The sequence below is a fragment of the Biomphalaria glabrata genome, chromosome 6 (assembly GCF_947242115.1).
Source record: "Biomphalaria glabrata chromosome 6, xgBioGlab47.1, whole genome shotgun sequence".
Lineage (NCBI taxonomy): Eukaryota > Metazoa > Mollusca > Gastropoda > Planorbidae > Biomphalaria > Biomphalaria glabrata.
In genome coordinates this window covers 11,083,545-11,110,163 of record NC_074716.1, presented here as the reverse complement: position 1 = coordinate 11,110,163, position 26,619 = coordinate 11,083,545, and the positions used below count along the sequence as shown (strand labels likewise).

Here is a 26,619-nt window from a genome sequence, read left to right as displayed (position 1 = left end):
GTACCTCCAACTTAACAGACGACTTGAAGCTATATTGCCAATGTACAGAAACAAGTCAGTGATGGAGTTTCTACGTGACATTTCCTACAATTTAAATTTATGAAAGTTTGTGTGTGTGTGTGTGTGTGTGTGTAAATTTAACAGTATCTTTGCGTGTTTTCAAAGAACACTTTTATAATGTAAATAAATGCTATATTTTGAAATTATTCATTTTACCATATTATGATTTTTGCTTATTTATGTTTTAAGATTTCTAAAGTGTTTTCTGCAAAATGACTGAAAAATTATGATAAAATTAACACTAAAAAATATTGGCTCTATTCATATTTACGATATCTAAAGTATTTCTTTCAAAATGACTAAATTCAATTTTTTCTGCGCTATTTTGTCGGCTCTATTTCATCGGCGTTGTTTTGTCCGCGCCATTTTGTCCGCGCTATTTATACGGAGTACCATTTAATATGTATATTTTAGTTTTAAAAGATGTATATACACAAGATTTAAAGTATTGTTGGTAAAAAAAAAATGCGAATATCTTTCTTGTGTGGACTCCTCTTTTGGGGCAGTATTCCTGCCTGCCCTCCCTGTCCCAGTCAATAGAAAGAACACTATTAAAGTTTATATTTCATTTACTTACTTTAATGTTCTCGCTACTAAAAACTGTACACGGAAGATGTTTTTGGAGTTAACAGTGGGATAAGGCTTTGACAAACTTTTTTATATAATAAAACTTCTTCATAGTATTTTGTTTTATTTCAAACTTAGGATTTTTTTTTGAAGACGCTTTGCGAAATTTTGATCCATTTTGTTGTGTGTATTTCACATTTCAGATTTCCGTGGATGTGGGTGGCTAAAGCAAAGAACCCAAATTTTAAACTTGTGTTATGTTTCTATAACGCTGTGGGCGTCGAAGAATTTTATGATATGTACAGAACGCCTGAGAAAAGACTCAAATTCATCCCATTGCTAGTAACATACTTAAGAAATAACAAATTTGATGGAGTCCAAGTGGAATTAGCAGTCGGCTATGGACTGTGGAGCCCGTTACGTTATAATATAGACCGTTGGGCAGATTTTATGGAGGTTAAATTTTTCCTTTTTTCCTAACATAAAAGATAATATCTTAAAACAGATAGTAGTACATAAGAGAAACGACGTAATTGATTTTAATTAAATTAACATTTTATATAATGTTATACAGAGTTTTACGAGAAATATTAAGAATATTTATCTTTTTTTTTTTTACAACGCTTGGAATTTTACTATATTTATTTTGACCAAATCTACGCATCCAATCGTCATCAAATTTTGCTTGACGACAACACATGAATCAATTTTAAAAAATCAACCAATTAGTAAATCAGTTAGTAGAAATGAATGCATTTTGTTTTATATAGAAATGTTCTAAGGTAAAATATGTAACATGTAAATATGTAGTGGGAAGCGTGGTCGAGAGGCCAAGTGCGCTTAAACTTGGCTTGGCTGGGCTACCTAGAAGGACACCCGACTAGGGCAGAGTTGTGTTTACTGAGCGCCTAAAGGCAGCATGGAAAACCAACTCCTAGATACCCCCCCCCCACTGGTCCACAAATGAGATTGGACCAAAGCGCTCTGAGCATGCTATAAGCATGAAAGTAGCGCTATATAAAAGCTATAATAATAATAAAAAAATAATAATTAGTAATTGAACGATAGTTAGAGGAAAATAAAATAATTAAATGCTAATGTAAAGAATATTGTCACCTGGTTATTATGGAGGCTCAGCTTCGCCAACTGTTTCTTCTTCTTAACTTAGGGGGAAAGTATTAAAATGCTAGAGTGAGGATATATTTCAACAGAAGACTAGAGGAACTCACTTAAACGTGAGTTACAATATACAATTGCAGTGAAAAGTTATCAACCCGCCATGCACACCGTCATTAAGAGAGTGCAGAAGGTGCGCACTATTGGAGACGAGACTAGGAAGGATGTTGACATCAGAAAGAAAGAGAACAAAGAGAAGGTCCGCTCAAGTCTAGAGCCGATAGGAAGATGCTGTGCTCAAGGCAGATGTTGTTTTAGGTTTGTGTGATGTTCTCGTGGAAATAAACATCGTTGCTCGTTGAGTTCTCTCCCTTCAGTTATTACAATATGACAAGATGGAAACTTTGATGCACATCCCGTTTCGATTTCAATCAGAATAAGCAAAGATCTTTTTTTTCTTAGAATTTTAATTTCGACGTGTTCTTTAAGCGTCTCCCGAAAGAGGAATAAACGCTATTAGTTTTGTATGGTCTCTCTGTCTGTCCGTGCGTCCGTCCTGTTTAGAAATGATATTGAAAATCCGAAATCATCATGATATTTTAGATCTGTTATAGTTCTGATTCAAGGGCTATTTTTTTCTTTTCTGAAAGCAAAAAAATTTTTTTTTATAAAAACACACCATTTTTACAACTATTCACTATTAATAGTAACAAACAGAGGATATTTAGAAAGGGATATGTCCATTTATTATATTTTTAACACATTTGTACAAAAGGTTTAGATTTTTTTGTCAATTTTTTTTTTACAAATGTATTGCAAAGTTTAGTAAGCTCTATCATAAACCTATTATATTCGCAAAGAAAAAAATGTCGCTTTTTTTGAAGAGACAAAAATCTTTTTAATATGCATATAAGTAGAACATAATTTAAAACAACAAGTAATAAGTAGTTTTTCATATTAACGCGTGAACTGCAGTGTGAAGGGCTGCTGCTTATAAAACACTAAAGAATTATTTTTTTTTTACGGAAATGTTTATTTTTCCCTTGATGCTTTGAATAACAAAACAAATTAGATCAATTAGATCAGGGTTGGTCAACCTTTTTCCACCGAGTGCCGCATTAACCAAATTTTGGGAATAGGGGGCCGCATAAATTTATATGAAATATGTAATAACAAATCAGAAAAATACGCTAGCTAACTGCGTATAATATGTTTTAATTCACTTTTATACTGTTTTATACTTTAAATTTCATTTTTTTACATTCCCAATTAAAGATTTACAGCAAGAACCATTTCTGAAACTAATTTTACGAAAAAAAGAAATAAATGTTGCTATAGCCTTTTTTACATCACAACATTTCACTATAAATGTAAAGCTGTACTTAATGTTAAGTATTAAACTGTTTAAATTCGGGCATAATGTTCCGGAACTGTGGAACTAGCTTACTAGTTCTTATCCCAGGGACTGCTGTCAAGTTACAGTCAGTCAGTATCGACCTGTAATTGCGTTATTTTCAGCAGAGAAAATACATCATAGTATACAGATGTATTTGGACCCATAATGTAAAAGTTTAGCAGCAAGGTATTTATTTAAAGTGTGGAAATAAAACTGAACTGACTGGAACTTCTCTTTTAGATCGTAATTTGTTTGGAAGTATGTCCAATGGAGCTGAATCAACGTCTGCACCAAATGGTAAGCAGAGGGTATTGAAAACTGGTTCCAAAGTCTTGATGTTTTAAAAAATTTGCTTTCGAATTCACAATCAAGGAATCCAAATAAGTTTTGTACTTCTCAGCCATTTTACTAGAAATAGTTTCACCTTTCAACAAAGGAACACCTGTGGGAACACCTAATTTCTGTAGGTGTCCGCGGGCAGCATAAAAGACTCTGACGGGCCGCATGTGGCCTCCGGGCCGTAATTTGCCCACCCCAATTAGATAGTTATTATATGACATCAGTTAGGCCAGGTTGAAATCTAACTTTACTTTCACATATCCCTTGGTAATATTTTAGTCCATTCAAAGTTCTGATGCAACGGCTACTTTTTCCTTTTCTAAAAGCGAAAAATCTAATTTCTTAAAATCATTTATGCAAGCGTTTGTTTCATAAAAATACACCACTTTTACAACTATTCACAATTAATAGTAACAAACACTGGAGGCTGTTTAGTAGGGGAGAGAAGAAATTGCCATACTTTAACACATTTACGATAACGGTTTTTTACATTTGTATTGCTAAGTTAAGTAAGTTCTGTCTTACTAACTATTACATTTACACGAAAAAAAAAATGTTTACTTTTTCTAATAAGATAAATCTATTAAGTATGTATTTAAGTTGGACATAATTTATAACAACAATTAATATGTAATTTTTCATATTGTCGCATAGATTGTATTGTTTACCTATAATTATAGAGCACTTAACTAAGGGATAAATATTAATTTAATTTTTTTTTTTTGTTTACTAAATTGTTTAATTTTTTTTTGAGGAATTAGAGATTGACTTTTTATAAAACAATTAGATAAATTAGATATTCGTTTTAAGACATCAGTTAGTCCAGGTTTATATTGAACTTCAAATTCACATTTACCTATCCGTTGGTTTGATGAACCGCTAAAGGGGGCCACACAAGATCTGTCAACCTTCCTTCTCCAGTCTTTATTGTCATTGGCCTTTGAATGAATTTCATTCTGATATTCTTTCTGATAATATTGAAACTGCTTTTTTACCTACCTGAGTGGACCACTTCGGGGGCCGATTTCGAATTTGTGTTTCTACAGAAACTGTCTTTGTAATCTTGTTAAAAATGCATTTACGAATTAGTTAAACTACAATAAGAAATACTCTTTTAAAAATAACCCCTATATTAAATTTAGTTGCATCTATTTGCTTTTGGATCAGTCGTGTCATCCACTTTGTAATAGATCTAGATTAACAATAATAAATCTGTGCGATTAGAAATACTTTTACCAATTCTTTTGTTTAGCGCTAGTTCATGTTTTAACTTTTTCGATATGATCATATCACTAATCTGGACATATTGGGAAACAGAGCGGGTGAAAGAAGGACGTATCTGGGTAATAGCTTGTACACGTTTTTATTACAGAAAATCTGTACGACTTCAGTTCGAACTCAAGGGCTCAAGCCTCCTAGAGCCAATACACTAAGTCACTAACCACTGTCACAGAGGAGTGATTATGAAAATAAGAGTTTCAGAGCTATCTTTTGTTGGGTTAAAACTTTTTTAAAAACTTTACACAAATAAATAAGGGAAATAATTCAACTTATACCTCCACATTTGTCAAAAGGAATTTCTTTCCCTTAATAGAGAAAATAATTACCAAAAAAAAAAAACCAACAATAAACTTTTATTTTATTGACTCTTGTTTTGTTAGGTATAAGAAATAATTGTGCAAAATTTCAACTTGATACGTGATCGGGTGTGGAAGAAATAAAAATTAAACTTGTACCAGGCAGACAGGCTTACAGAGTTAAAGGGAAACTCCGATGGTTTTGACAATTTTTAATATAATATGTGTTTTGATTTACAGATAATGAATATATTATTATTTTGTATTTATTTGCAATAATAACTTAGTAATTGATATTTTTCTGACGTAATTTTCCTGCGCATCCAAAACGGTCAGACTATCACCGGGTTTCTATGTGACGTCACACATGCCTATTAATTTAATCTATTGACTCACTGTATAACGGAAAACCATTACAGTAACGTTTACATTCTCGTAAAAGAAATATATCTTCGTCTATGCAGATAGATCTAGGATCTTGTAAGCAAAGAAAAAAATGCGTGTTAAAGGAGACTTAGATGCTTGACTAACAACGGCATTGTGTATCTTCTCGCCTGACCACTCAGCACACAACAAACACTATCGCTTGGTTGTCTTGTCATGACCGACTACACATAGTCTAGACTAGCCTTAAACTCACCAGTTTGTTCGAATCAGTTAGACCTGCGATCTATTTACTTCTTGGGACAGGAAGGGGCTTAGATGAAAATATTACTTTTTTCTCGAGTTTGTTGTCCTAATGCTTTGAAATCTATCTATCTATATATAACTGTACCATATGGCTTGACTAGGCCGTCACTAAGACTTACACCCTAACAGCTACTGTAAGAATAAAGCGATACGATTGGTCAAATCTAGTTTTCTTTTCAGTATTGTTGAAGGAAGTGACCTATGCCTAACCTAAAAACAAAATATCAAAGAACCCGTTTTTTTTTTGAAGATGTCAAGAATTTACTGTCTAATTTATTAAATATAAATGTTTCTAAGCATATAAATAAAAAATGGAATAACGTTTACTATTACAACTTTTTACGCAGAATTTAAATATGTCAATAACTCAAATTTGAAAAACCATCGTGGTTTTCCTTTAATAAAATCTTTAACAAGAAAACAACAAATATTAAAAAAAAGAGCTTATATTAAAAGTACTTGTATCAATTAATTTGAATAAATAATGTAATTAATTTTTTTTTATAAAACTTGACTAAAAATAAAAAAGGCATTTATAAAAAGAAAGGAAGTAACAACCTGAATTCGAACTCATGGCTCAAGCCTTCTCAAGCCAACACTGTAACCACTCTGCTAGTGGAGTCTAGAGCTTAAGAATATGTAAGATTGTAAAGTAGAATTAAAGTTGCCTTTCAGAACCTTGTTATCTAAAGTGCAGATGATGTAAAGGTCATCTGTTGATGTGGCCTACATTTAACGATTTTTCATGTGGCCAGCAGAACGACCAATCGCCTTTACTTTTCCTCAACTTTTGTCAGGTACCCATTAGAGCTAGGTGGACTCAAAGGCGCCCGAAGATCCCTAAATTAAAAATTCCAGTCCTCACCAGGATTCTCGAACCCCAGACCCCGGCTCGGAAGCAAAACGCTTTACCGCTCAGCCACCGCGCCCCTCATGTAAGATTGTAGAGTTATCTCTCTTGTTTCTAAAGTCTCAACCTATTTTTCAGGTTTGTAATCACTAAGACTTAGACGACGACAAATAAAGGGGAATAATTTAGCTTTTACTACCACGTCAGTAAATTACAATTTCAAACAAAAAAAATTATTACCAATAGTTAATTAACTATTTGGTTATTTTTTTTTTAAACTTGATTCTTGTGTTGTCAGGTAAAAGAAAAATTTTTGCAAAATTTGAACATTATCCGAGTTTGGGTAAGGGAGAAAACACGTGTACAAATTTTTGACCAGAGATCATCACCGTGAAATTATCACTTTTTTGTGTATAACTTAGATTCTAAAAACCTATTACTATAATGCAGTACAGAGAGTTATAAAAAACACGTGTACAAATTTTTGACCAGAGATCATCACCGTGAAATTATCACTTTTTTGTGTATAACTTAGATTCTAAAAACCTATTACTATAATGCAGTACAGAAAGTTATAAACCGCACAATTTCTTTTCATTTGATTTCAAATTTTCAAATCTGTTGCACTGTTCTTCTTTTTAAGGACATACAAAAGGCTTTTACAGAAGAAGCTAAGTCTTCAGGCAAACCTAAACTGTTGCTGTTTGGACATATAGATAGCCGAAAAGAAGACTATGACCCATTATACCACGTACCCAGGATCTACAAGTACTTACTTTTTATATGAAAAACAAGCAGAGTATTTTTTAAATCTTTTTTAAAAAAAAGTTTATCCAAAGGGGAAGAACTCCGTTCTTAAAACTATATCTATAAATAATATACAAGTTATTTTCCGTATGCGATATCAAACAAAATAATAACTTACCAATAATTAAATGACTTATTCTTAAAAATTGATTCATGTTTCGTTAGGTAAAATCAAAAAGTTGTTTAAAGAATCAACTTGATCGGAGGATGCGTGAGGCAGATAAACCTAACAAATTTAGCCATATCTGTAAATTCTGAAGGAGTTTTTGTTAATACACCTTTTACGAAATATTTTTTCAGATACTCGGATTTCGTTATCGTGGATGCCTGGCCATATTATCCACTTAGAATTGGACCTAAATATAATATCTCCATAACTAACACACACCACACCAGAATTTACAGTGAACACCAAGGAGACTTTAGCAATATAGTAAGTTTAATCGCTAGATTTTTCGTTTCTTATTTATTAGTTATTTTGTAATGGCATGCATGACAAGAGGTATCAGAATTGGGCTTTGTTGCGTTCATGCGTTTTGTTTCTTTGATTAAAAACTAGAATCATAAATTGGACCGGAAGTACCTTTTTCCTTATATATCTTTTGCATTTTTTAGTTCTCTTTTCAAATTGAACTGACATTATTATGCTATAATTTTAAGTGTGTATGATAGAGAAAAAAAATCTGCACAAAAATAGGGTAGTTGGGATCAAACCCGATAGAGGCTATAAAAGGAAATGATATGAAACTAGCATGTGAAACTACACATTTACAGTATTTATTTGATGAGACTTTTACCCAAGATCTGTGTATTTTTTTAGGTATAGCTTACTTCAAGTACCCGGCATTTTCCGATATTCAATTTCATACACAACAATATTTATATAAATAAAAATTGTGATTATAAAACTTTTAATGATTTTTTAAAAGGAGTTTTTAAAAAGGTGTTACTGTAATCGATTGTGAATCTTATGAATCTCTCTATTTTGTGTGTTTAAATTTCTTAATGTTTTCTTGAGTGAAGGGATCGTGTTTTCTCCTGACGTTTATATCTAATTTCTCTAATCAGTCGTTGTAAGATATTGGTCCAAAATAGTGCTAAGCTTATAAATATAAAAAAAAACGCATGTGAATATATGAGAGAACTTATTTTAGATGAAGTTCATTAATTATAGTTGATTTGAAAAGTTGATCTCACACATGCCATGGGCTTAGTCATAATAGTCACAGATCTATCAAATCTAGTTATAATCTGTAATCTATATAATCATAAATATTCACGTTGAATTCCAATTGTAACTATAGAATCAGTATAGATCTACTTCTAGAATATATATCTAGGTTAAAATTATTGTAGAAACAGAATCTAAGATAATCAGATTTTACTGGTTCTCTAGGCAGTCTATATCTAGAGTCTAGACAGTCTTGATTTTAGACTAGATTTAAGTCTAGTACACTATATAAACCTATATAACGCTGCCTTCGTAGACCTCACCAAGGCTTTCGACACTGTCAATGGTCAATTGAGGATTTTGCCAAGCTCAGTTGCCCAACTACGCTCCTATCCATTCTCAAGCAGTTTCATGTGGGACAAAAAGACAAGATTAGACATAATGATGACCTGTCGATCATTTCCGAATAGAAAATGGCGTGATGCAAGCTGTGTACTTGCTCCTACTCTATTCTCTATCTTCTTTGGCGTAATACTGGGTCAAATGATGCAGCGATTTCACAAAGATATCGACATCACGTTTCGTTCGGACAGTAATCTTCAAAAGAAATGGTCATAACAGAGCTTCTCTATGCCGATAATTGCGCCCTGCTTGCCGACAACGAACATGGTCTCCAGATCGCGGTCAACGAATTCGCATACGCTACGGCCCCTTTCTGTTTGTCTATAAACCTTGGGAAAGCAGAAGACATGTTCCAGAAGTGACCCAATAAAACCTACTCAGCCCTAAAAATCACCCCTTAACGAGGTAGACAAATTCGCATATTTAAGAAGCATAGCATCGAATGACACCTCGCTTTCAAGGAAGTCGATAACCGTCTGGCCATGGCCAGTAGTGCTTTTGGGCTCCTCCAGGAGTGAGTTGGCGGAATAGATCGCTCCGGCTTCCTACAAAAAAAAAAGTGTTTACCAAACAGTGGTTCTCTCAGCCTTCTATATGGATCTGAGATATGGGTATTATACAGAAAGCAACTGGCACTACTTAAACGCTTTCACCAAAGATGATTGAGCTCCATCATAAACATACGGTGGTCAGACAGCACTACAAACAGCGATGTCCTTGCGAACGCCGGTATAGAGGGACTTCTTATAGTCTGACAGTTACGCTAGGAGCTCCCCCAGCGCGGGGCGAAGCCCCGCCGCCAAGCACTATTTCTGGTATTGAAAGCCAACAAAATGCATATTCTGAGGTATATACACTGCATTTTCCTGCTATTAAAAGGTTTTATTTCAAAAACCTAATGTGCTATTCTTACTGACTTAGACCCTCCCGCGTCGTTCGGCGCATTTGCCGTCAAAATCTATCACTGGTAATGTCTAAAGCCTCTTCCCACCTGTCATGAGGACCTCCATGAATGAGTGGCGTCAAGTTGTACTAGGATATCATTGCAACTCTTCTTATGTGTAATTCATTTTGTCGAAGAACATGTCCCACAAACCTCATGCGTCGCTCTCTCACAATCTTACTAAGGGGTCGACTCGCAGTTCGGCATGGAATTTTCTTGATTTAGACCCGATCTCTATAACTGACTCCTAAAATCTGTCTTAGCCATCTTTGTTGAGCCACATCTAGTGTTTTTCAATTTCGGCTGATGACTATTCACTGCAGTTTATTAATGGAGCCCTGCCACTGCTAAAAATGTGTAACCTCTCTTGAATACGCTCTTGGAATTAAGTGACTGTAGTTTTCTTTAGATTTTATATCGAAAAGAGAAGTTTTATCGTCAAAATAATCTGTTGGGGTTTTCCACCTCAAAATGCTCTGTAGGGGGTTCTAGAGGGGTTTTAAACTTTAAAAAAAATCCATCTGTAGAAGAGGGGTTTAAACTCAAAACCCCCGATTGGATTGGCTACGCTCAAATAATTTTAGTGTGTAATTTGCTTTTTTTTATATTGAAGAGGTATTTTTAGCATCAAACTCCTCCAAATGGGGGTTTAAACTCCAAACCCCTTTTGGCAACGCTCATAGCATTTTGAGTGCGTAATTTGCTTTTTTTCTTACACTGAAGATGTATTTTTTTGTCTCAAACACCCCTAGCAGGGGGTTAAACTCAAAACCCCTTTGGCTACGCTCATAACATTTTGAGTGCGTAATTAGCTTTTTTTTATGTTGAAGAGGGGGTTTATCGTAAATTTTACAGGGGATTTTAAAATCAAAATCTTCCTTAACTGTGCTCTTGGAATTAGGGGATTTTCTTTTTTGCATTTTTTTTTTTTTTACCCCCTGGTAGGGGGTTTTAAACTCAAAACCCCTTTGGTTGTGCTGAGGCAAGTGATGGTTTAGTATTAAAATCTCACCTAAAATAAACAAAATCATAGCAAAAAATCAGTCACTAAATTCCGATCCCCCCCCCCTTTCCGGGGGGGGGAGTTCATTTCGGGGGGGGGGGGGGGGGGGTTGAACCCCAAACCCCCCCCCCCCCCTGGCTACGCCCATGAATTCATCTTAGAGTTGAATTAGAGTTTTAAATCTAGGGATGGGATTATAAAGTAAACAATTAAACGAATTAATTTTTAGTACGCTATTCATTACGGTATTGTCTAATGAAAGAATGTTTGTTAGGAAATTTGTAGTTACATATATAGGAACTAATTAATGTAAAAAATGCTTTTGAAACACAAACTTGAAGGTTAATTTTATTATATAATGAAATCAAAGGATCTTCAATTGTATTTTCATGTGTCAAAGTAAAAAACTATCTGCACAAAGTGTATTTATTAAAATTAGATCTAGGTCTAAATCCTTTTGATCTTTTCTCATGTCAACATTGTAGACATGGCCTAGATCCATAAAATACTATAGCTTTGATAGAGTCGGACAACTTTATTTTTTTTTAGGGTCTTAAGTTTGTTTTAGGGCTACAATAGATACACTAAGGTCTAAGTTGGTACCCAAGAAACATTCCTGCCAAGTTTAATCAAGATTGGTCAAGTGGTTTTGATGTCTATAAGTCACGTACATACACCTCACATTCTACTTTATAGTATAGATAGTATATATCGGTCTGTGTTTTTACATTATATAACTTTCGTAACTTCTTCTATAGAGAAATGACTTTTGTAATTTCTTATACTGAAAATCTGGGCTATTCACGTCAGACACATATATAATTTTGATGTGCAGCAACAAAGCCCATTGGATTTTGTTACGAGATAAGAGGGAATTAATGCACGGGCGAAGCGGGAATAAATAAGAGCTGGAAATAATAATTAATTAACAGAGTAGGGAAACATTTTCTTGCAGTGCTTCATTACGTATAGACTTCCCGTCAACTTACACAAGCGAAATTTAGTTAGATTTTCAATATATTTGATATAAAAATCAGTATTGTAAATTAAAACCTAATCAATATAACTTGAATGTACAATCTACCAAAAAAATGTCGTTAAAGCTTAGCTTTTCTAATTCAATTTGATGGATGTATACTATTTTGGGAGAAAAAAAAAAGATATAAAACCAAATAAGATGTTTAACATTCACATTAATTTATTTTAACCACAGACCTATATATATATATATTACTTCTGTGATGAGAGGCATAGTCTCTTGGACTATTTCTGTATTACAGAGGTTTAGTCTCTTTGATTATTTCTGTAGTACAGAGGTTTAGTCTCTTTACTATTTCTGTATCTTTTTAGATTTTCTGTATATTTCAGTTTTTTTAATTATTTCTATAGTGGAAAGTTATAGTTATTAACTATTATACATTACGTAGACAAAGCTCTCTATATCTTATCTGAAATATGTTTTGTATTGGTACTAGATCTAAAATCAGTGACACTGGCATCCATTCTATAAACAACTGTATATGTTTCCAGGACTACAATGTGAAAACTATTCTAAGGAAAGGTGGAATCAAAGAAAAGACTGTTATCAGTTTGTATCTCATGGCTGAATTTTACAGAAGAGTTTTTGGTTTAGGATTTCCAAGATATGACTGGGTCAAATACGACAATTATGGCGCAGTAAGTATTTTTTTTAAACTGAACATTAAACCATCTTTTAGGTGAAGATGAGTTTAAAAGCAACGTATTCGGGTCGGAAATGTCCTATTTCGCACATGATGTGTGCGCCTTTATTCGGTCAGCCACAGAGCAGGAAGAGGAGCATTAGTGCTAGCTTCGAATAATACTCCCAGGCATTTTTTTCCTGACAGGGCAGTCTTGAAAGGCCTCTGAACAGCTCTTGAAAAACTCAACAACAACAGCAAGGAAACTGTACTACATTAGACCACAGCACACATAAAAATAAATCACATCAAGGTCTTGAAAAGGCAGACATATTGATCCAAGATGGAAGAAAGAATACTACAAAATCCATCTCCCAAAAAGAAAACGAAATTGAGATTAGAATAAATGAGAAATGGGTCAGATCTCACTCAACTTATAATGAAAATCGATGTCTTTTAAATTTTGACCCGACATGATCAACATACAATTTTTGGTGTCAGAACAGGGCACATAGGAACGAGACATCACATTCTCTTATGTAGCATCAGCAGATAATGCCGGACAATGTCCTTCAAAGCTGCATATTCTATTGAGAGGCCCAAACAAGACACTGGCTTCAAAACCCTTTTGTAGAACAAAAGCTATATGGAGAGCTTCAGGATCTAAAAATCCCTGCAGAGTTCATAGCAGATTTAGGACTACTTGTTTAACGCTTCAACATATAAATGAGTACGAAGAAGATAATTCCACAGAGTGTGTGTCATGTAAAGGTCAACCACACACACCTGCTCCAAGAACTCAATAATCTCCTATGCCTCTACTGGAATCGGGTCATGTCTCAAAAAACATGCGTGACGAAAATATAGTGAAGATATAAGAGGTAAGGTGTTGGGCGTGATTGTAACATTTGTAGGGGTATTTCACTCCTCAATATAGTTGGCAAAATATTCGCTAGAGTGGTAATATCAAGGCTGCCCAGATTCTCCATGTGGATTCAGGAGTGGTAGATTCACTATAGAAATTATATTCTTTCTAAAATAACAGCAGGAGAAATTCCGAGAGAGAGAGAGAGAGAGAGAGAGAGAGAGATAGAGAGAGAGAGAGAGACCTAGATATGTAAACTGATATATGCAAACGTGACAACTCTTTGAAATCGACATATACAGTTGGAAAAAGAGGCGATAGAAACCCTCGTGAAGAGCAAGCATAAAGGTTCCTGCATTGCAGAAAAAGAAAGAAGGTTGAAAGTGCTACAGCGCCTGGTGATTATAAATGTCCAGCCTGTGACCACAGCTGTGCATCAAGGATTGGCCTCTTTAGTCACATGAGATGTTGCAAAGGAAAAAAAAAAAGAAAGGTCTCTCCAGATGTAAAATGCCACAGGCGTCAAGCATAGTAGTTGAAGTTAATAAATAGAACCAATCCAATCAGGCCTTCAGGACAGCACCAATCCAATCAGGCCTTCAGGAAAGCACCAATCCAATCAGGTCTTCAGGACAGCACCAATCCAATCAGGCCTTCAGGAAAGCACCAATCCAATCAGGCCTTCAGGAAAGCACCAATCCAATCAGGCCTTTAGGACAGCACCAATCCAATCAGGTCTTCAGGACAGCACCAATCCAATCAGGTCTTCAGGACAGCACCAATCCAATCAGGTCTTTACCACACAGCACCAATCCAATCAGGTCTTCAGGACAGCACCAATCCAATCAGGTCTTTACCACACAGCACCATTCAAATCAGGCTTAAACATATATGCCGTGCACAATACCCGAGTTCATCTGATTGTATATATTACAGACGTTACTACACTGTCCAATTTTTAAGCCTACTAAATAGACTTTTTCTCTTTAAAAAGGAAATCACTAGTAAATGTACTAGTTAGTATGACAGAACTTACTTATAAATGTAAAAAAAAAGTTTGACAAAAATTATAAAACCATTTGCATAAATGTGTTAATTATATGGTACATATTTATCTCCCCTACTAAAGAGCCTCCCGTGTTTGTTACTATTAATAGTGAATGGTTGTAAAAGTGGTGTATTTTCGTGAAAAAACTGCTTGCATAAGTAATTTAAAAAACTAAATTTTTCGCTTTCAGCAAAAAAAAGTAGCCGTTGCATTAGAACTTTGAATGGTCTAAAATATTATGATGTCGGATTTTCAATATGTTTTCTAGTTTACGAGATCTAAACGGGACGGACGGACGAACAGACATTCCACACTAAACAAAAAGCGTCGTTTACCCTTTCGTGGCCCGCTAACAAAAAGTAGCAATACTTTCAACCCATTAAGTATTTGTTGAATCATTGCTAGAAAGATGATTTTAGAAAATAATCTAAGTAAACAATTATATTCATTTAGCTTGGCAATAGTTAGAAGAGTAGTGCGTAAAAAAGAGTTTCACGGTAAAACGCCAATGAAGTCTCCATCTCAAAGGAAATGTAAACACATCTTTAGTTGTACAGCGATGAAAACTATAGAAACTATTCTTAACCATTCAACTGCTACGCTAAGTCGGACCCTTGGCCGCATGGATGACAGCCGTATGCTTTATGCCATCTTTTGTTTGTGAGCTTAAAGAAGGACGATGTAACAGAGATACCCCCCCCCCCCCCCGTAAACATAAAAGAAAAATAACTCTGGTGCACTGACCGAGTGCTTAAAAAATGGTCAAAGTAGCTGGCTGCAAATGGCAGCAGATGACCTATGAAAGAGGCAGTTGAAAAATGCCGCGGCTCACACTTTTAAGCCCCCCTTCCGACGTAAACAAACTTTCAAAGACTTTTATTGGACTACGGCTTCGTCTACATCGGATTAGGATAAATATGTAGGTCGCAACTTTGCGTAAAAATGTGAAACACTGCACTCACGCTTACTCTTCGGAGTCGATGAGATTGCTATTATTATTGTTGCAAATATCGATAACTTCTATAAGCTTTATTCGTGTAAGCCACTTTAATAAATGTGTTTCAGGTTGGCGCAATAATGTCTCAAGGTGGCAATGTAACAAGAGTGTTCGACAACTGCCCCATTTTTATGAGTGATCGGACCGTCATATATTATGATGATGAGATCAGTTTAACTGAGAAGGTATTCTTATAGCTTAGAATGAATTTGAAAACTTTAAATGATAGAATTATGAAGATTCAAATAAATTTGTGTTTGTCGGTTTGTCAGGGAGCTATAAATGTTAATTAATTTGTACAATGCCTTCTATTTAACTCATAACTTCATGTAACCTGAAACCATGATGTGACCTGTTCACGAATCTTGAAAACAACTCTAACTACTACTACTGTATTAGCCACTCTGGGAAAGCTCTAGTTTCACCGTTTCAATTTGGAAAGAGAAAATATAATTTAACTTCAACAAGAGAAAAAATAATTTAAATTTGGCAAGAGAAAAAATAATTTAAATTTGGTTTGAGAAAAAATAATTTAAATTTGGCAAGTGAAAAAATAAATTAAATTTGGCTTGAGAACGAGAAAATATTTATCTGGAATTCGTCTCCGGGTATTTTCGTCTGTAGGCATTATTCAAGAGTTTCATAAATTAATGTTCAGGAACATTTTAGTTGATCTTGATCTAAAGCCTATTATTGGAATATTATTTAGTCTACTGGATCGACACATTGTTCGAAACCAGAATTCTCTCTCGGGCGAGGGGGGATGGGGAAATAAGGAAGGGTAAATAATGCTCCCTTAAAGAAAACACATTCATTAGTTATTAAGTAAAAAAATAATCACTCTACAAGCTTTAACAAGGTTATAAGGACAGTTTGTGTGGAAACACACTTAAAATCGGCCCCCGAAGTGGTCCACCCAGGCAGGTAAAAAAGGCAGGTTTCAATATTTTCAGAAAGTATATCTGAATGAAATTCTGTCAAAGCCAAATAACACAGAAGAATGGAGAAAGAAGGTTGACTGATCTTATGTGGTGCCGAAGCTGTCCAGCAGACCTAGGGATGGGTAAAGTGAGGTTGCAGTGATATGTGAGCCTGGCCAAACTGATGTCATATAATGAATATCTAATTGACCTATAATTTTTTTTGTAAAGGGTCAATCTCTTATTCAAAGCCTCAAGAAGAGAAAAACATTTCCGGTATATTGTGTTTAAGAGATATGTATCTCGATGACATGGAAAATTACTAATTAATTGCAGTGTTAAATAACGTTCCACTTATATGCTTACTAAATAGATGTTTTCTCTTTAAAAATAAAAGTAAACTTTTTTTTGTGTGCAAATATAGTACTTAGCATGACAAAACTTACTTAACTTAGGAATACCTGTGTACAAAAAAAACAACAACTTTTTTGATAAAAATCTAAAACCGTTTGCATAAATGTGTTAGAACATGTTAAAAAGGCATCACCTTTAATAAATAGCCTCCCGTTTTGTTACTATTAATAGTAAATAGTTGTAAACATGGTGTAATTTATGAAAAAAACCCTGCTTGCATAGTTGATTTTTAAATGAAATTTTTCGTTTTTAAAAAAGAAGAAATTAGCCGTTCCATCATAACTTTGAAAGGTCTAAAATATCATGCCGGATTTTCACTATCTTTTCTAGTTAACGAGATCTAAACGGGAAGGACGGACGACAGACAGACCACACAAAACTAATAGCGTCTATTCCCCTTTCGGGGCCGCTAAAAATGTATTGTCTTTTTAAAAGCAATAGTTATAAAAAATGTTTTTCTAGTTACGTTATGAAATAATTGTATGTAGCCTAATTTATGTGACGTTATCTAAGTGTTAATATTGCTTAAAACGCCCTGGAGCCTCGTACCCCAGACCAATAGCTAAGAGGGCGACAATCGTTCATTTGTTGGTCTATATAATATTAAGTGTATATAACACGAGTGTAATATTAAAACGTATCCAGTAGGTCCAAAAGTCATTGATTTGTAACACAGAAGAACCTGTTCAGGCAATGTTAAGTCTGTTTTTAATTCTAATAAGCTTACATTTTGATAAATTAAAAAAAAAACAACTATTGATAAAATGTTATAAATGGTTATATTTTAACATTGAATCGATACTCATTTGATGCTGGTTTGCATTTTCTTTCTTTTTTAAACCTTTTGCTCTAATTATATTTCTAGATTTAACAACTTATACTTATTTGATTATTTTTTTTTTATTTAATTTTCATTTTTACACTCAGCTGCTCTTGTCATATAGTACAATGATACTTCAGAACAGGTCGACCTAGAAACGTTTTTATGCAAGACCACAGCACCTTTATCAGTTACTGACTGTACTCTATCATCACAGACACTTAACGAGTTTACTCAAATCTGACCGATTGATTTTGTAGACTTGAATCCATTGATTGACTGACTCAATGCTAATAAATTCTTGACTTTTTCATCCATTTCTCTTACAAAAGCCCGTTGATTTGTTTAGGCTATTAATTGTTTATTTTGCCATGGACCCCTCTCCTTTTTTTCATACTTTAAAATATACAATGATATAAAGTAGAACGCTCCACAATTATGTGATCTAATTCTAGTACCTGGTACATGGTGTAACATCGTATTTTTTGTCCACGGTAAATGGGATAATTAGGAATGAGTTATAGATCAGTCTGGGCCATAAGAATTTATAATAGATTCTTAACTTGGCTATATTAAAATATCAGCAGATATGGAAATGCACAACAATATATCCTACATTATGAGAAAATTCCACAATAAGTTTTGCAATTCTTTTGAGAACTGTTTAATTTTCATCTTTTTCCCTTTTTTTCTTCTTCTAAGCAATTAGGCTAGGGGGCGAGGTGGTTGAGTGGTAAATGCTTTTATTCCAAACCTTGAGTTTAGGGTTCGAATCTCGGTGAAGACTGGTTTTTTTTTTTTATTTCGGGATCTTTAGATCACTTCCTAGTCCACCCAGCTCTAACAGGTACGTGACCCATTAGTTGGAGAAAAAAGTAAAGGCGAATGGACGTTTGTAAAATATTTTACATGTTTCGGATGTTCCTTCGGATTTTAAGATAATTTAATTCCTAGTCCAAACCTCCCTCAGGACAAAAGGGGATGGGTGCTGGCAGGGAATTGAGCCCGGGACCATCGATAAATCCAAACGACAATTCAGCGAGCAAACCCCACGACCATGCAACCATCCAACGAAATCTTTCTGCTAGGCACAAGATACCCTGCTCGTTAACCGTTGACAAAAGAAACGGATGACCTTATCATCATCTGCCCTATAGATTGCAAGGTCTGAAAGGGGAACTTTGCTTAATTTGGCTAATATTGGGTTAATATAATAGTCAGGCACTAGGTCAGTTCAGGGATGGCACTGGGACCTCTTTTCTCCCGCTCGAGTTATTTACAGAAAGACAGTAGGCAGATGGTGGCGCTACTGTGTGGGTACAATCTGTGCACCTCAGTCTGTGACCCAAGGGCTAGAGTCAATCAGACAACACACAACTTAAGCTAAACTAACTAAACTAACTGAAATAAGGCAAGAGACAACTTTATCTTAAAATAAATGCTAAAAATGAACTTTATTTACATAGGTCAAAGTAGCAGAGATGGATAAAAATAAAATATAATAACAATATATATTGTTGTAACCCTGCCTTGCACCAGTGCTTGAGGTGCGCACTAGTGAACGTAAACAGGAAGACACTAGGATGGAGAGAAAAAGACTAGGACAGAGAGAAGAACATTGCATCAGGGATTGTGAAGAGTCTGAATGTTTGGAAACTAAGAAACCTGTCTTTATTTCCTGTTACACTGTGTTGTCTTGCCTGCCTTTACGTTGAGTGCCTACGTTGAGTTACAACAATATATACACTAATTAACTATCAACCAGAACCCTCTTAAACTATGTTGCAATAAACACTAAACTTAGTCAAAACAAATTATACCAACTACCAGATCTACACTAAATCCAACTACCAGATCTACATTAAATATACACTAACACCTCAACAAGAAACTATATCTAGATAGTACAAACTTACAATAATAATCTATAGTGAAACCATCACTAAAATAAATAAAAAAATACTCTACAACAGAGACTAGATCTACCTAGATCTATATAATACACTACATATGAGCAGGTTAAGGCAGCTAAGCAGACAGACAACAGCAACTACAGCTGCTGCACAGTGGCCAAGCAGTTTAGGCAGCTATTACACAGCAGCTTAACGCAGCAGGAATGATAGCAGGCAATCCACACAGATTACCCAAACAACACTAAAAAGAACTAAGTTGCTGCTTGGTCACACAGACCAGCTAATCACCCACAGACCAGTGGTCCACACAGGAAACAGAACCAGAAACCGCAGCATCCATTCTATTTATAGAGCCCGGTCATGACCTATATAAACCACTTGTAAGGAGATTGGCGAGAGTGCATTCATACAGCACTAGCCTATAAAAGTAATTAAAAATAAACTATACAAAAAATAGATAAAAATAGCTCCGAGAGCGCCAGCTCACATCTATTTGCTAATTGCTGAAAATAATAAAACAACTTCTGTTAATTATTGTGCGCCAATCTCTCAGCAATGCAAAGGACGCCAAATTGTAAGAATCTAAGATCCATGTTGCAACCTAATAACAATCATTTACTAAAAATTTTGAAGATGCTTTTTTAAACTAGAATCTATGGTTACAAATAAAAGTCAATATATTTCTTTCTCGATGCTAAGTAAGTACTAGGTATGACAATTTTAAATTATCAAATGTATTTTATTGTGTTTAACTTCAGGTAAAGTATATTAAAACTAAAGGATTAGCCGGATTTGAAATTTCAGACATGTCTGCTGATGACTTTAAAGGAGTTTTTGGTAGAGGAAAATTTCCTCTTATGAGAGCTGTGAACGAGGAATGTCGGTAATTAGACTTTATTCTCTTTTAAAATAAAATAGATCCGGTTTCTTTTATGCGCGTGCATGGCTTACGGGATGGATAGGCCGTTAGATGTACCACTGGGCTTACTTGCTGAGTACATGTCTTAGTTAGTATAAAACACGTGGCCTTCGGGTCTTAGTCTTTGGTATTACTGATCTGCTGATTTGAATTTATATCTATGTTAAACATGGAGAATGTGCCCTTCACATTTGTTTTATTTTGCCACCAAAATAAAAGTTGAGTATGGAAATGGGTTAGGGTTAAGGTTATCCATCCATCTCTCTCCCTCCCTCCCTCCTTCTTTCTCTCCCTCTCTCTCTCTCCCTCCCCCCTCTCTCCATCTCTCTCTCTCTCTCTCTTCCTCCATCTCTCTCTCTTCATCCCTCTCTCTCCCTCCCTCTCGCTCTCTCTCTCTCTCCATCTCTCTCTCTCCATCTCTCTCTCTCTTTCCCTCCCTCTCTCTCTCTCTCTCCCTCCCTTTCTCTCTCTCTCTCTCCATCTCTCTCTCATAGCATTTGTCTATTGAATGAGTAAAAAAATATATATGTGTTAATAAGGCCTTAGAATATAAATAATGTGTTATTTTCCAATTCCATGTTTGTTTGTTTTCTGGTTGCTCAAAATATTTTAAAAAATCCTTTCTTTTCTTTCAGAAAGCCTTGAGAGATAGATGAAAAGGTAAAGAGAAAAAGAAAAGAGAAAAATAATGTGTGTGTGTGAGTGAGAGAGAGAAAGAGAGAGAGATAGAGAGAGAGATAGTTAATCAGAGAAAGAAGCTCGAAAACGGATTAACAAGTACAACTAGTGTCCGATAAAAGATGTATAGGGTAGTGAAAAGTGAGCATAGCTGGCGCTCGATGCAAGGAACTTTATGGGCCCCCATTTTTTTCCCAGAAACATCACATAGTATTATAGGCTTTTAAAAATGAGAATATGCTATACCAATAAAAATGTCGACAATAATATATACAACTATTACGAATAATCACTACCTGACTTCTAGGGAGCATCTCTGTGGCATTTGACGTCTCGAGAGACGATACTTTCCCTTTGAAACTTCAGAGACATTACTATCAGAGATAGTGTGACCTCTCCATTGCTGTGGGGGGAAAGGAAGGGCGGTAAATTTGCGAGTGCTGGGATGCCCATACGTCAACAATCGCCTCTCAAACCCCAAATCGCGATGTTTTTCCATTCTTCTAGAGGTGCGGTGATTGAGCGGTACTTGGCTTCCGGGTCCTGGGTTCGAATCCTGGTGTATTTTTAATTTCTGGATCTTTGGGCGACAATAAAGCAGCCCAGCTCTAAAAAACTAGCGACTCAAATTAAGTTTAATAATTCTTACTTTGTTCGTAGAGTTGTCCACTTAAGGTTCGAGATGAAACGCATCCCTTTTAGGAACCTTTTAACCCGGAAAAGGATTTTATCCCGTAGCCAGGATGAGGAGTTGGATCTTCACCGACCCCTCTGTCTGGAGGCCCTCATCAACTAGATGATTATTTAAACACATCTGTTTGGTCATGGGTCACGGTACCTTAAGCCAACGCAATGGGTGTCCCCGACCCATTCGAGGCCGGAGGTCGAGCGCAAGGGGGGCGACTCCAAATACCTAATATGTGCCATTGATTCCCGTGGTAAGGTCATCACCACCCGTATGACCCCCGCTGTGGAACGGTGCAATGGGTTACGGACGGGGTAGTAAGCCTTTCTCCCATCCCCACCTAGTGCAAGTACACTCGCTAGAGTATAACTGTGGTAGCCTACTGGAAGCTCTGTTTGCCTTTCCGCTTCCCCGGACGGACGTTTCCACGGAGGTGCCACGCTGAGGCGACGGGAGCATTTCCTCAGTTCCCTTGTTCGAGATATCAAAGAAAAAAATAATTAAAAAACAATTGTTAATTAACTGATCGTTTGATTTTCAAAATTGATTCTTATGTTGTCAGGAAAAAGAAAATAATTGTGCAGATTTCAGGTTGATCCGAGATTGGGCTGTCGGAGAAATTTTGTGTACAAACTTTTTACCAGACAGACAGACAGAGTGAGTGAAAGGGCATCTGCTCTGTAAACAGCTGCAGACGTCTTGGCTAAGCTAGTAGGTCGACTTCCACAAGACATTCAGTATGGCGATCTAACATAAGCCAGGAGAAACGTTGGTCATCCACTCTTAAGGCATACTGATGTATGCTACTGCGACATGAAGCTCTTTAAAATTGACACTAACAGCTGGGGAAAAGTGGCACTGCATTGATTCACATGGCGAGCTAGCATAGAGGATGGATCCCGGATCGAAGATGCCATACACAACAGTAGCAGAAAGAAGGGTGAAAGTACAACAGCGCATGGTGATTACAGATGCCCAACTTGTAACCGAAGCTGTGTATTTAGGATTTGCCTCTTTAGTTACAGAAGAAGTTGCAAAGGGAAAAGATGGTCTCCATAGACGTAAAATGCCACATACAGATCTTTAAGATATCTGAAATCTTTTGCTACACAAATAAACTTTAAAAATTGATATTTCATAATTTAATGTTAGATCTCTTTTTTTTTCAACAGCTAACATCTAGTCTTGACATGTGATTTATTGACGACTTTCGGAATCAAATATTAAAAACATAATAATAATTTGATATGACTTACTTCTCGTTGTGCATAAGAATAATATCTTAATTTTCTGCAAATGTCCTAATTTACTTTCTGATATTAGATAAGATTTGTAAATTAAAACTATGACGTATCATTTTCACATCTTTTTACAAATAAAGATTACAATGTAGCAGGAATCTTCTCCAAGTTACCATGAAAAGACGATGGGTAGGGGCGGAACACATCACTATCTAGATCAGTGTCCTTCATAGGAGGACAAAACGATACAAATTATGTCAATATATAAATGCTGATCTCCAAAACAATTCTAACGTTAACAAGTAGATGATGTAACGCCAAAACGTGTCGGAGCAGTTCGTAAGGATTTAGAATACAAATGTGGCTACCTTGAGAGAAAGTATTTACAAATGAAGACTTGAAAGCATGTCGGTTTCAGGAACATAACAAGAAGCAAGAAATGCCAAGCTGACAGACAAACAAATATAAACAAGCTTTTCTTAAGGGAAAGAGCTCTGCTCTTAAAACTATAGCTACCAATAATGTACAAGTTATTTCCCTTATACAATTTCAAACAAAATATTTAATTACCAATTATTAATTGACTAATGGAGTAGTTTTCTTTATTAACTTTAGTTAGGTACAAAAAAATTAATTGTTTTAAGTATAAACTTGATCGAAAAATGTGTGAGAGATAAATAGCGTTAACAATTATTTAACAAATATTATTGAACAAATTTAGCCATATCTGCGAATACTTAAGAATTGATTTCTCTTGTTGGTATCTCACAAAATAATTGACCTACCAGTTATTCATTGTCTACTCGGTTACTTTTTGTATTGTTTCGTGTCTTGTCAATGAATAATTGTCCAAAGTTTCAGCTTGATTTGAGAATGGGTGTGGGAGAAATAAGGTGTACACACTTTTTATCAGACAGACAGACAGACAGAGTGAGTTAAAATTATAAAAAACACAAATCTAGAGAACCTTAAGAATCTTCACGAGCAGTTAAGAAACAACTACTCCCAACTATTAACAGTTAAGCAGAAGATTGTTTGGTAGCCTATGAAAGAAAGAACACAAAGACAAAACAGAGATTCAGTAGCAGGCCCCACAGGATCTTCTAATAGTCAAGGGATATTCGAGATATGGATTTGTTTTCCTTGCCTAAAGTAATAAAGTAATATTCATGACTTAAAAAGGTGAGTACTAAAAGAATTGAAAGAAACAATGAGAGTAACTTTTTCCAGTATAACCGCTTAAGTTATTTGACATAATTTTTGTGGAATAGTCATACAATAAATCTGTTATGGACAGCTTGAAAATAAATAAAGAAACAACATTTCATTTAAATTTGCTTTCTTACGCTTCTCTATTAGTTTTTTTTTTTTTTGATTGGGCGCTCGCGGATTTAACATAAAAAAAACCCACAAAAAACAAGGGCACCCCCAAAGTGGTCCACCCACTTGAAGTAACGTCTGTATTATATAAGATAGTTCTCACATCAAGGGTTTATACTGATAGCAGCTTTTAGTTAAAAAGTTGGGATCTGAAGCGTTGTAGGTTAATATTTGGTTAATATATGTGGCAAACGATATTTTATTAACAGCGTGAGCACCAAGTTTACCTATTTAGAGCTTCAAACTTAGAAGGTTCCGAAGCATAGATTTAATTGTAGTCTCTATGCTTATTATTGAGAAGTATGTTTATATCAACAATTATATAGATCTAATAGCATTAGGAAAACCTAAGGACAACTGTGTCTTTCAGGAAGTGTTAACCCGTCACTAAATAGCGGCGTATGCTACGCCGTGGGTCGACTAGTATTTAATATTTACATAAAATTTGCATTCTTTCCTGTATAAACGAAAAAAAAAATTAATGTTAAATGTCGTTAATAAAACACAATTTAATTAATATATATATTTGATAAGAAAATTTACAAAAAACAAAACAAAACAAAATGATAATTATATATGTAAACAAAAAAAACAACAACACAAAAACTATTTATCGTTCTTACTGTAATCTTTGTAATGTACCTTACATTTATGGTATGAGGTGTATTTTTATGAATAATTGGCTTGAATAATTTATTTTGAAAATAAAACGAGCGCTTTCGGAAGAAGGATGGTGGTAAAATCACATTTTAAACATATCTTCTAGCTTTTGAAGTATAAGCATGAAAAAAACTGACAAACAGAATACGGAAAGACAGACAACGAATAGCGGTCTTTTCCCTTATGGCGCCGCTAAAATTAATTGTTTCTACTCTTCGAAAGAGTTGTAGAGATTTAGAAGCCAACTGCCAACAAAGATTTCGCAGATATTCAAAGCCGTAGCCACGTAGACAATGAGGCAATGGCGAAGTGACTACATAAGCCTCCAGTACTCAACCATATTACATTGGTGTGACAGGAACTCTATGGGTTTGTACTAATAGCCTTATACAGTACTTTAAGTCATATTCGTGTGCTAGACATCTAATTATCTTTTTAATTTAACTAACAAATAGAGTATGTACAAATTAATGTAAAAAGTTAAATTTCAATTATCTCTCACTTAAGAAGGACATTAAACTGTTGGAGACATAGGGTTAATCTAGTGTATTGATGGACTTTGGTACATGATATAATTTCGTATAGTGCAAACTAAGCAAGGGTTAAAGCAGTGTTTCCCAAAAAAACAAACAAACTGTGTTCCTCTGAATCCTAGTGTTCCGCGAGGCCCGAATAGGTGTTTCACGAGCTGAAGAAAAAATTAACAAATAGGTCACCACGCAAATTAATCTCTATAAAAATAAGAAATGTGTTCCGCTAAAAACACTGAATGTCCGAAGTGTTCCGCTAAAAACACTGAATGTCCGAAGTGTTCCGCTAAATACACTGAATGTGCGAAGTGTACCGCTAAATACACGGAATGTGCGAAGTGTACCGCTAAATACACTGAATGTCCGAAGTGTTCCGCTAAATACACTGAATGTCCGAAGTGTACCGCTAAATACACGGAATGTGCGAAGTGTTCCGCTAAATACACTGAATGTGCGAAGTGTACCGCTAAATACACGGAATGTGCGAAGCGTTCCGCTAAATACACTGAATGTGCGAAGATGTTCTGCTAAATACACTTAATGTGCGAAGATGTTCCGCTAAATACACTGAATGTGCGAAGATGTTCCGCTAAATACACGGAATGTGGGAAGTGTTCCGCTAAATACACTGAATGTGCGAAGATGTTCCGCTAAATACACGGAATGTGGGAAGTGTTCCGCTAAAAACACTGAATGTCCGAAGTGTTCCGCTAAATACACTGAATGTGCGAAGTGTACCGCTAAATACACGGAATGTGCGAAGCGTTCCGCTAAATACACTGAATGTGCGAAGATGTTCTGCTAAATACACTTAATGTGCGAAGATGTTCCGCTAAATACACTGAATGTGCGAAGATGTTCCGCTAAATACACGGAATGTGGGAAGTGTTCTGCTAAATACACTTAATGTGCGAAAATGTTCCGCTAAATACACTGAATGTGCGAAAATATTCCGCTAAATACACTG

The 26,619-nt window shown here is 35.3% G+C and overlaps 1 protein-coding gene across 4 annotated transcripts in view; it reads left to right on the top strand.

The window, feature by feature from the left end:
* LOC106073166 (chitotriosidase-1-like) overlaps positions 1 to 23,197 on the top strand; it is a 31,137-nt gene extending 7,940 nt beyond the window's left edge. For 2 of the 4 annotated variants that reach the window (XM_056032258.1, XM_056032257.1), the window contains exons 4-11: positions 831 to 1,083; positions 7,239 to 7,363; positions 7,703 to 7,835; positions 12,452 to 12,598; positions 15,561 to 15,677; positions 20,318 to 20,442; positions 21,114 to 21,138; positions 23,014 to 23,197. In XM_056032258.1, coding sequence (XP_055888233.1) covers positions 831 to 1,083; positions 7,239 to 7,363; positions 7,703 to 7,835; positions 12,452 to 12,598; positions 15,561 to 15,677; positions 20,318 to 20,442; positions 21,114 to 21,123 — 910 coding nt within the window. In that variant the 3' untranslated portion in view covers positions 21,124 to 21,138; positions 23,014 to 23,197. Of the gene's footprint in view, positions 1 to 830; positions 1,084 to 7,238; positions 7,364 to 7,702; positions 7,836 to 12,451; positions 12,599 to 15,560; positions 15,678 to 17,753; positions 17,960 to 20,317; positions 20,443 to 21,113; positions 21,139 to 23,013 lie in introns of those variants that run through there. The other 2 variants (XM_056032259.1, XM_056032260.1) reach the window with 2 other exon arrangements.
* Positions 23,198 to 26,619: the final 3,422 nt, after the last annotated feature.